Genomic DNA, 12,429 nt, shown 5'->3' with positions numbered 1-12,429 from the left:
TAGTACACGTTATTACACACACACACACACACACACACACACACACACACACACACACACACACACACACAAACACAGTACTATGTGTGTGTTTAATGCCACAGCTTTCAGACCAGGAAGGGAAGAGTGTGATTGTGTATCATCACTTGTTCTAGTATGGTAGTTGCCATGGCGATGCGTGTAGGTGGTGTAGTCCGTGCTGTACTCTGCGCTGTACACCCCCCGCCCCCCCTTCATCTCCCTCTCCCTCTCGCTCTCCCTCCAGTGCCTGTTCTCTGACCATATACTCCATCATACATCGCTCTACATAGTTATTGCGGACCTTTTTAATGACATCGTGTGATCGTTGACTGCATTGGTTTGCACCAGTCTCTCTGCGATGCCTCTCGTTGCATATATGCTTAATCTCCCCGTTATTAGTCCTTCAGTTCTTTCATCAGTTTCCATGGCGATGGGCTTGTGAGTGAGTGAGTGAGTGAGTGAACGGGTGAATGAGTGAGATTGATGGAGAAAGCAGAACATCTGGTATAGTCGCTTGTTTTATTGTGTGGTCTGCAGTAGGCCTACCGAATCCCATGTTTTTTTTTCTCCAAATGTGAGAATCTCATGCTGTGATTTGATGGGCCTCTGCAGTAGAAATGTAACTTGTACACAAGGACAATATACAGGCCTACCCTGCATTGGATTGCAAAAGAATAGGCTACGTTTAATTCAGAAATTATAGCCTACTGTTTTTGAGTCCGAATTTTGTTGATTTGATGAATTTCAGTGATTTCACATTTGTCACATTAAGCCCAGGATTTATATACAGCTTTGGCTGCCGGCTTTTGGAAACAAATAAATTAAATTGTATTTTCAAAACTAATCAGAACTCGATTACCATCACCATATCACTATTTTTTTTCCCAGCCTGCAAGTCTTTTTTCCTTGGCTCTCGACAAACTGATAAGAAGTGCACGGTGCCGTGGTACGGAGGCGTTGGTTTCCGTTTAACGCTCATCTCCGCCCTTGAGGGAGCGACTTCGAGCTCTGTCGAGCGTCTTGTTCGCAGATCCATCCACGACCACAGATAGCCCACCAAAAACGAGCTGCGATGGCCACGAGAGGAACGCGCGGGTAAACCGACCTCGGCGCCCGTCTCCGGTGATTTTACGCGATGAATTTGGACGTTAGAGACTGCGTCCCCTCTCCTCCTCCGCGCGGCGGGATGAACTGCGGACGCATGCCAGGAGTCGCCGCCTCGGCGCCAATCAAGGGGCGAGTAGAACGCGCTGGAGCCGCCGCCACCGACCGCTGGTGACGCCACTGCTCCGGAGGTCCGGGCTGCTATATAGGCGCGCTTTAATACCCAGCGTGGAGTGGTTCTGCTGGCGGACGCGGCTCTCTGGTGGCGGATCGTAGGGTCGATGCGCACGTATCGTATGGAAACCCACCTCTCCTTCCACAGCGGGCACATCCAGGGTATTTATCCTCTCTCGGTATAGCACTAATCTAAACGCCATTGCGTCGATTTGTCACGATGTGCGGTGGAAAACTACATCAGGACCAGCGTAGCAGGCTGTATCTGTCAAATCAAACTGTTATTTTAGTCAGATGAACCCCAAAACCCAATTGGCTGCCCACCACTTGAGACTCCGAGGTAACACACGACACATGGTGACGCGGAGTCTCACTCTGCTCCTCGCGTTAAATGAAACGATTGAACATGAAAAGCACCGCTCTCCGTTTAAAAGATACGATCTATTCGCCGTTTTCCCCGCGTAATTGCACCGAGATCCCGCAGATTGTGTGTGTGTGTCGGCAGAGAGTTGATGCGGGGGGTGCAGGCGGAGGAGAGACACGGGAGAGTTGCTGCCATAGCTACGAGGCATGATCGCTCTTCCTCAGTTATGGACTCGAGCGTTATGTGAGAAGGACCCTTGGAAGTCTGTTAAGCTATGGACTAAGACTGGCGTGGACACTTTGCTTGAGGGATGATGCGGAGGTATAGCCGCACAGGGAATCGATCAGTCCCCGTGAAATCCTAGGATACAGGTCTGTCACTCAAGAGACCGGAACGCTGCATCCTCTCCGTTGAAACCCTTCTCTCAGGTAAACCGATTTGATCCTACTTATCGAGCCTGGGAAATCGGAAACACCGCAACCCTCATCCCGTTCCCCGTCCCCAAGTACGGTTGACGTCCATCGCCCTGGCGAACCGAGTCCCGATGTAGGCCGACTCAAGTTGTCTCCTGAAGTGACCATCACCTGGAAGTCCTGTACTTTTGGGTGAGTGACATTTTGCTCGTCTTCCCGCCATTGATGATCGCGTCTATTATCAACCTGCCATCCTACAATGCATATGAAAGCCAGCTATAGCTCATATACAGGATGTGTGATGTATGGTGCAGAGTGGTGTATTGTGTTTATTGTGTGTGAGATGTAAAGCAGGATATGTGTGGGTTTATCTATGGGGAGTTTTCTTCTGTACTGTAGAAAGATAAATGCCATGCATCTGTGCATCCATCAATTATTGCTGTCCAGGATCCATGGGAGGTGTGAGGGTGTGTGGGTGTGTGTGAGGGTGTGTGGGTGTGTGTGTGAGGGTGTGTGGATGTGTTTGTGGGGGGTGAGTGTGCGTGTGGTGGGGGGCATTCCCAGTAGCACAAGGGGCATAAGGCATAAGGCAGGGGGACCCCCTTAATATTTAATCATTCCATCACAGGAGTCTCTCTCTCTGCACACGCACACATACACAACTAGAGACACACACACACACACACACCTAGAGACACACACACACACACACACACACACACACACACACACACACACACACACACACACACACACACACACACACACCTAGACACACACACACACACACACACACACACACACACACACACACACACACACACACACACCTAGAGACACACACACACACACACACACACACACACACACACACACACACACACACACACACACCTAGAGACACACACACACACACACACACACACACACACACACACACACACACACACACACACACACACACACACACACACACACACACACACATACATACACACAACCCAGTATAGACAGGCACACATAGATAGACTGAAATACAGACACACACCCGACACAGAGTGTGTGTGTGTGTGTGTGTGTGTGTGTGTGTGTGTGTGTGGCGCAGGGCATTCCCAGTCTCACAAGGGCAAGGGGGACCCCCTTAGTAATTAACCATTCCATCACAGGAGTCTCTCTGTCTACACACACACAGAAAGATACACACGCACAGAAAGACAAACATATAGAGACACACAGTGCACACTCACAGAAGCAATATCTTTCCTGTCTCTCATTTCGCTGCCCCAGTGGGAGCAGCAGAAGTTGATATTTGGACACATTGAGAGGAAGGTTCTTGGAGCTGGACGCCATCTTTTGTACCACAACTCCACCCGGTCCTGATGTCACTGCACTACACATCCACAGTCCTGTTTCACTGCACTAAGCATCCACAGACCACAGTCCTGTTTCACTGCACTAAGCATCCACAGACCACAGTCCTGTTTCACTGCACTAAGCATCCACAGTCCTGTTTCACTGCACTAAGCATCCACAGTCCTGTTTCACTGCACAAGGCATCCACAGTCCTGTTTCACTGCACAAGGCATCCACAGTCCTGTTTCACTGGATGTCTGTAGACATGTGAAGTCACACTCACACTGTGACATCACTGCAGCCAGAGTTGGTTTGCGATAGTCTTCATCGCTGCCGCCCGCACTGCCATGTGTATCAGATATTAGTTTATACCCATGGGGGAAGTCACCCGCAGTGAATTGTTTATCGATAATTTGTATTACAATTTATAAGTAACTCATTTAGGTCATTACAATTCATAAGCCCAAATTAAAATCAATATACAATTGTATAAAAGTTGATTGGAAGTGTGTAAGTGTATGCACATTGTAAGACGCTTTGATTGAAAGTAGCGATCAAATAGCATGTATTGTATAATTATAATTATAAAAGTGTGTTCAAGGTAAACGATTGCCTCCAAGGCTTTGGCACACATTTTTAATTTTAAGTCAGTAAAAAGGCAACTCACTTTTTAAAAAGTAGTTTAAAAAGTTGTTATGCCGGAAAAGCTTTCAGAAGATGTGACGCATGATCCGCTGTGCCCAGTCTGGCTGAAATGGCGCCTTTGCCTTTCCTTGTGTCCCAATGTTCTCCTCCAGCTAAATATTAACCTCCCCATACTGTCTGGTGGGAGGCAATTATTTGCTTAGACACTGCAGTTTCTAGTTTCTGCAGCGAACACAGACCACCACTGTGTCAATCCATCACGGACACTTTCCCGTCCCGCACGTAGAAGCTCCCGTCTCTCCTGACAACGTGGACGCCCATAGATGAAGAATAAAAATAATACGTTTTCTTCATTGGATATATCGAAGGAAATCAAATCAGGCAACGCCGAAATTTGAGTAAGAAATCCCTTGTTCCGCAACTTATGTGTTTCTCTTTCCCGTCAGGGAAATAGGCCTCTATTAATACCCGCCCTGTTGTGTTGATCTGTACGTTTTCATCACATTTCAATCGTGTTTCATCATGTTTTTATTATTTTCATTCCATTGAGGAATACGTACTCGGCCTCCGGAGATCCAGCCGTCATCTTCCTTCACACGTCTGGGTCCCCAGTTCCCACCTTCCTCCCCCGTCGGCCCCCCAACGGCCCATCCTCATCCTCTCATCCCACCTTGGTCTGGCCCTTTGTTTTCTAATGCCGCTACGTTATTAATCACCTTGCTAGGGTTCGATCCCCAAAGTCCACACGCATCCTTCAGCAAGAGGACCTTCCTCCCCCCTAGCCGTCCCTTCGAGACACGTGAACACACCCCGAGGTTAAAACATCTGCTCAAGGACTGCAGCGAGCGCAACCAACATCTCTCAGCCTACAGCTGCCGAGTTTGACCAAGAACAACGACCGGCTTCCACGGTCGATGTCTTGCTCTGTTTTAATGACGTGTGTGAACGCTTTCCTTCCCCAGCGTTTTCTCAGCCCCTCAATCCACCGTGGCGGTTAGCCCTGTTTACATCTGGGCGTATTGTGTGTGTGTGTGTGTGTGTGTGTGTGTGTGTGTGTGTGTGTGCGTAGACGAGGAACAGCTGGAAGGTTACAGCCAGCGGTTGACGGCCGGGGGGCAGATGAAGCTGTTTGTTGTCTCCTCCTCCGCTCCCTCCCGCGCCGTGACCTTTGGAGTCCCCTGCACGGCAGCACTAGCAGCAGCAGCAGCACCTTTGCAAAAAACAAACCCCTGTCAGCACTTTCTCCTACTCCCCTCTCACAGCTCAGAATTCCACTGACCCGACCTCCCCACCCACCCACTCACACACCACCCCACGCACGTACACACGCATGTACACACGTACACGCGCATGTGCACACACACACACACACACACACACACACACACACACACACACACACACACACACTCGTGCACGTGCACACACACACACACACACACACACACACGTGCACACACACACACACACACACACACACACACACACACACACACACACACACACACATGAGCCTCCTCCCCCACCCCGCCACACTTGACCGTGTCAGGGACGACCTCTGGAAGCCTGTTTTAACACTCCATGTTGTCCCGTTCTGTGCTGAAACGATGAGCCGGTGGTCACTACATGATGGAGTGTTTCAGTGGAAATATCAGTTTGTCGCAGCCTCAGTTTGAGTCGAGTTTGCAGCACGTCCTTTTGTTCTGGGTTTATTTGAGGTGGAGCGTATCTTAAAGATGACATGGAGAGGAGTTATATTTTGAGGGGTCCTTTAATCAAAGTTCTTTCATTGATCATTCCCAAAGTGTATAACATCCTGTAGCATATTCTTCACCATCGTCATAATTTACCAAATTAATTTATTAAAATTAAAAGCACCCACCGGCAAATCATAATTGATGGAATTTTAGCTGACACATTTCATTCTCTTTAAAAAAAAAAAAAAAAGTATGCTGTGAATTATTATTACATTACTCTTAATAAGGTTTTAAATACATTAGTGCCCCCCTCCTTAACGCCCGGCAGCACATATGTGCAGAAAGACACGAGTACCACTTTGTTCCCATGGTAACTGGCCGCACATCCCTTGGCAGGCTCCTACTGACAGAGGGACAGGCAGGGGTGAGCCAAAATGAAAGGGAGAGACAGATAATATGGAGATAAGGAAGAGCAAAGGCAGATACAGTTCCTATGGCTTGTCTCTGAGGAAATTCACCCTGCATTCTGATTCAATAAAGAAAACGCTGCACTGTGCAAGAAAAAAACACACCACCACCAACTGGTTTCTGGAGCAAAACAGGAGCTATGAGGGAGAGAGTTATTTTTCCGTCCCAGTGGTTATGATATTCCCTGTCTATAAATGACTTTATTCCTTGGTCGATTGCTCACTTAGCGCCCACACTAGCTGTACCTCTACAACTCAGCCGCCCTCACCCCGTACCCACCCGTCGTCAAGCACCATCACCGCGCGCCGCATCAATATTCTACTCATCGCGTTCTTCTCCATGTCTGAGTGGCTACCAGACAACCGAACACAACAGACCAGCCATCGCCAAAATCCCCTCCATTTGAAAATGCTGGTGTGTTGGTGTTGGTAGTGATGTAGATGTCTCAGTCCCTCACCTGTATCTCACCCCTATTGGATCGGTAGGCAGTCTGCACAAGGTGACCCTCTGGGCGATGGCTACGTCACCTCCACTGCCATTGCCCCCTTAATATATCCTTCTCTGAAATCCACATCGACCCAACGATAGGGGGTTATGGACCCATCACATCCCTGCGGACCCTCCTTTGCGTGCACCGGAAGGGCATGACGTGCGCCTCCCAAAAATCGCAACCTTGCGTTGGGGCAACGCAGCAGCAAGGGCTGTGATTGGTCCACTCACTAAAACCTGACGCAGAACCAAAACAGGTTCACGACTGCGTCGAGGCGTCTGCGTGGTCATTGCGGTGCATCTACGAAGAACCATAACTGAGCCTAAAGACATCAGCGTTACAGAATCAGTTAGTCCCGTTCTCAACAGTGGTCAGCCGACTATCCTCTGAAGCATTAACCACCAACTGAAATTTAGTTTCATCAGCGGCATTTAAAAAAAGTAAACTTTATTTCCTAAGCATTTCCCAGGGTCTACCTTGGCCTCTTAATGGACAAACCCCTCCCTGATGGATCAGTGATCAGGGTTGGGTCTTGATGTTTTCTTTTGGCATCTGGCACAGAGGAAAGGTGTGTGTCTGGCCCTGTAAAGCTCAACAGCTCTTACGCCTGTGGATTAGCACAGCCCTCTGTTATTGGGTCTGCATAGCGTCTCGAAAATAGATGCGTTGAGTCAAAGCCTGTTTAAGAAACGTGGCTGGAAATACGCATATTGCAGCCATAGTGCATTTGTTTTGGTGTCAGCCATACGAAAAGGAGGTAATGGAAGTAACCGGTGATTTGCTTTATTTTGTAATACGGCTACGAGGAAGCTGGTAGTTACAATTGAGTGCCTATTTGTTATATACAGAAATTCCTGCATAAATATTCTTACATAATTATATTATTCATAAACATCGGAAACAAATTGTCCCAGCCACAGCTGGTTAATAAAAAACACATGCAAGTGTGACAAGGATGCATTTTTGTGACGTTTTATTTGCACATTAACATTCATGAGTTGATTTGCGCTCCTCTTCTAACCAGTGTGTGAGTCATATGCAACACGTTTTCCTCCTGGGTTACACTTGCCAGGCCAAGGTTGCCACTTCAACCTTGACTCTCTCACACAACCCCATAGAACTCACGCCGTACAAAACACACACACACACACACCACCCATGCTGGATTCACTATCGTGATTCACCTTGCGTTTTCCTGCAAAATCTCCCGATGTTTTTCCCTGCAGTTCCAACTGTCGAATGGCTGAATCTGCTCTCCAAGAAGTTCAATCGCATGACTAATCGTATTGAGGATACTTTGCCGTACAGCCGCGTACAACCATTGTGATTGACTGCGGGGGTTGTGACCGGAAGGGTCATCGGCGGTTGACGTCGGCTGTGATAACCCTGAAGCAGCTCAGCCGTTCCGATACGTCCGAATTCCGTCCAAAGTAATTGGAACGCACCCCTAGACCTATTCCAATGAGTGCTGGCTGTGACCGCCTTTCACTTCCTGAGCGAAGGTTGCATCTTTTTAAACAGTTGCTGTGTCTGTGTTTGTGATTTGTGAGTGAAAGAGTGCATGGATATATATGTATATATATACGTATATATATATATATATATATATAGAAGTATATCTCTCCAACACCCACTCACTGTATTCTCTCTCTCTCTCTCTCTCTCTCTCTCTCTCTCTCTCTCTCTCTCCACACTGCTAGCTACTGGCGGCGTTTGCCACCCACACACTCCACCCTGACATCAATTTACATTTTGAATACAAAATGTTTGTGCGCTGCATGAAGACATGCAGTGAAAATCCCCTCCAGAGATGCAGGCGACCGGCACGTTACCCACCTGTTAACGTTAATCTGTGTTGTGTGTCTATTGTGACAACAACCTGCCGTTTATTATACTGGCGTATGATTGGCCATGGTCTCTGCGGTGACCGTGAGGAGTGTGTGTGTGTGTGTGTAGCCCCTCAGGAAACCTAGGAAACAGAAATCCTCCTATTCCTTTAACCGGGTGAAGATTTTCCCTGGAGTAAAGAAACACAATATAGTTGGGTTAGTCTGAATGTGTGCTCTTTCTCCCTCCTTCTCTCTCTCTCTCTCTCTCTCTCTCTCTCTCTCTCTCTCTCTGTGTGTCTCTCTCTCTCTTTTTTATATGTTTCTGCCCCCCCCCCCCATCTGTCAAAGTAGCGTCCTGCACCGTGTGAGTGTGAGTGTGTGTGTGTGTGTGTGTGTGTGTGTGTGTGTGTGTGTGTTGTTATTGTGGGCTCTGCAGTGTGCGGCCCGGTGGACTTGCAGTCGGCTTCATTTTGTGCAGTAGATGTGTTTGACTGTGTGTGTGTGTGTGTGTGTGTGTGTGTGTGTGTGTGCGTGTGTGCCAACATCTTCCCGTGGTTCAAGTGCAAGCCTTTTGAGTTGTTTCCATGGATACCAAACAATTAGCCGGGATTCAGAATAGAAGCTGGAGAGTAGCCTATTCACAGGCTCCGCCCAGCCCGGCTGTGATGGGCAACAGCAGAGAGAGAGAGAGAGAGAGAAAGAGAGAGGCTAATTTGGGTAATTAATCATTTCCACCCTTTGACAAAAAAAAGCACAGCACAGAAGATAAAAATAGCGTTCAAAACAGAGGTGCTGTGGGCTTATTTGTTTTGTTTTTTTCCCCCAAAAAAGGGTAGAATTTATCTGAAACTGTGTGTGTGTGTCTCTCTCTCCCTCAATGCATGCTGCTGCTGTAGGTGCCGTACTGCATCATTCTGCTGGTGCTGCATCATTTTGGCACTTGACAGTCTGTCTTTAGTTGCGAGTCCTTAAGGGGAAGCACAACAGAATGAACTTCAGCATTGTGTGGGAGTCTGAGGGACAACGGACAGCCGTCTTTTGAGACACTGGAGGGTTATCAATGAACTGGAAGGTTCATTCATAACCACTTATAAGGGACGATTAGGAGGGAAACCAATTTAATCACTGCTCTATTCCTTTGTGTTTTATGAGCAGTCCATTTTTTTGGACTGCACTTTGTAATTTCTATTTAAAGGGGCTATATTATGATTATGCTGCCTTCAAACCAGCTTGAGGGTTCGGAAGCTCTTACGTGTCTTTACGTAAACCTTCCCTTCTTCCGGAATAAGAGCGTTCAGGAAAAGCCCCTCAGAAGTGCGTAGGCTATGACATAAAATCGCTCTTGAGACTAGACTTCATAACAACAACAAGTATGGATGCCCACAGGGACCTCTTTGCGCTTCTTTGCTGAATCGGATGAATCAGTTATTAGAAATGCTTGCAATGGTTGAACATGAGCGAGAATTTCTTAGGTGATGTTTATAATTGTAAGCTATAATGTATCGTAATGCAAATGTTAGAATGGGTGTTAAGTTCGCCTCTAGTGCTTTCTGCAAGTTCACTTTATTCTATCATTGAAATGGGCAGGCATTGTTGTGACGTAATCCCGGAGGACTCGGGTTGCTTTACTTCCGCACGAAACTCAGAGCGAAAGGTCCGAACCTCCGAAACTCCCAGAAACTCAGAGCGTTTTGAAGGCGGCATTAGCCATGACAAGCTGTTTGTCAAGACAAGTGGGAATGTCCTCCTAGATGTATGACGGATAGATGAGCAACATTTGCTACAGTCCACTGGGTTGGCTGGTGGACTGATCTATCCAGCGTACATCTAGGTGGACACACCCACTTGTGATGTCACTAAAACGCAGGGAAAGGCAGATTTTCAAACAGCTTCTAATTGCCAATCACACTCACACCTGGTGGCATAATACAACCCCTTTAACCGTTTACTTATCCAGGAAATCTCATCGAGGTTAAGTACTTATTTTGCAAGAGAAACCTGTTAGCTATATTTGTCACAACAACAATTAGTGAATGAAATGGCGAATAATCTCAGCATCTGCCAGTTGACAGTTTAGCACATTAATGGGCTGTGGTGTGATCTTCTGTGGCCTGGTTGCTCCAAAGGAAACTGCTGCTCCGAACATGCCCCGCATCAAGCCTTGCTGGTTTGAGGAGAAGATTAACATCGTTAGCCTCATAGCATCATGGCCTAAGTCATATTTTGGCCAAGTTGTGATAGCTAAGCTAACTCTACTCTCCTAACCTCATTGGCTATATCCTAAGCCAAGTCGAGTGATTTTTACATACCATAATCACAACCTGCCTAAATCATATTTTTCTGAAATTTCTGAAGCTAAATCCAAGATGAATCTTAAAATGACAGGCAATTATGCTATGAGGCTAACGACATGCTATGCATTTCAGCAGAGCTGGACCATTTCGTGAATTGCAGTCATATTATTTAAATGGTTGGAATACTTTTGGTTCCATTTGAGGTTGTTAACGTTGATTGCTCTCCTATGTCTGTTAACTTATAGTACTTAAGGGGCTTTCTATGAGCGCATCTGCTTGATGAGTGCAAGAGAATGTTAATGTGCTAATGTAGCTATGACTAACACATCTGGTTAAAATCACAGATAAAACCCTGTAATAAAAACATCCAGAAATAGCAGAATTTATTTCATTTAGTAAACAAAGATGAAAAACATGTTGAAGATTTTAAACATTAACAGAATATTGAAAAGATTGGGTGGAAAAAAGAGAGCTTAAAACAGCTAGGCTGGCATACCCCAATATGCTAAATATTATGCAGTGTTTTGTAGTAATACAATATATGAGACTATTTTGTCTTATGGTGAAACATCACTTAGTCTTCTACTGCTGTCTATTGAGGACAGTGATTCAATGCAGCCAATGGGGTCGCTGGGGGTGACATCTCTCCCGCCTCCCCTTTCCATCTCCTCCTCTGATTAGTCCTCCCACTTAATGTGTGAATTTCCTGATCCCTGGTCTCCATTTATCTCCCAGACTAAAACACACAGACAAAACTGTCTGTCCAACTAACAGCCTCTATCTAAATCATTCGCTCATCAACGTTTTTCTTTCCCGGTTTTGGCCATGAAATATTCAACAGAAGATGTTTTATTCTCAGCTACTTTTAATAAGTATCGTTTTCAATGAGATTAAGTCTAGTCTCTGGGTAAGGAATTGTGTGTGTGTGCATGTGTGTGTGTGTGTGTGTGTGTGTGTGTGTGTGTGCGTGTGCGTGTGCTTGTGCGTGCACGTGTGTGCGTGCGTGCGTGCGCAGTGCTGCACCTGCTTCTGAATCACCTCGTCAAAACACATTTATGTCGTCTGTTTCTTTTGAGTTCATGCTACAAAAATCCAACATGCGTCATCCTCAACCTTAAAGTTATAGGTCATCAATCACCCAGTTGTACCGGTGTGTCACGCAGGTGTCATTCCCAACGTGGGTGTCAGTAACACTACCGGAGTGAAACACAGGGGGCGCTGTCTCCTAACCTCAGGGACGTCTGATGCGCAGCGTCCCGGTAGATTACGGACTTAGAGTTGGCCGTTGATATCCGATGATACATTTGGTGTTTGGTTTGAAATGTCTCATAAAGGTCCTTTCTTTGTATATACGGACAGCCTGATGATTCGTAGCCACGAGCAACCTAGTACCAATCAGAAGAGTGCAGTGTGCACGCGTTCACTGGCACACATTGATGTAACGGGCATATGTTGTTTATGTGTTGATTGGGTTGAAACACGGTTCACTTCACTTCTCAGACCCAAACATGGGTTAAAGATGAGCTATAGATACCGGTATATGCCATTTGGCTTTTATCCAAGTATCAGTGCATAGA

The 12,429-nt window shown here is 46.7% G+C and overlaps 1 protein-coding gene across 1 annotated transcript in view; it reads left to right on the top strand.

The window, feature by feature from the left end:
* Nucleotides 1-1,156: 1,156 nt before the first annotated feature.
* LOC311365320 (ras/Rap GTPase-activating protein SynGAP-like) overlaps nucleotides 1,157-12,429 on the top strand; it is a gene marked incomplete at its 5' end in the record, with an annotated part of 37,236 nt that continues 25,963 nt past the window's right edge. The window contains one exon of the mRNA XM_084484833.1: nucleotides 1,157-1,261. Within this exon, the coding sequence (XP_084340959.1) occupies nucleotides 1,157-1,261 (105 nt within the window). The remainder of the gene's footprint in view (nucleotides 1,262-12,429) is intronic.

The sequence above is a fragment of the Micromesistius poutassou genome, assembly GCF_964030765.1.
Source record: "Micromesistius poutassou genome assembly, chromosome: 20".
NCBI lineage: Eukaryota > Metazoa > Chordata > Actinopteri > Gadiformes > Gadidae > Micromesistius > Micromesistius poutassou.
Note: the sequence above shows the minus strand (reverse complement) of the source record. Positions and strands in the feature narration are given on the sequence as shown.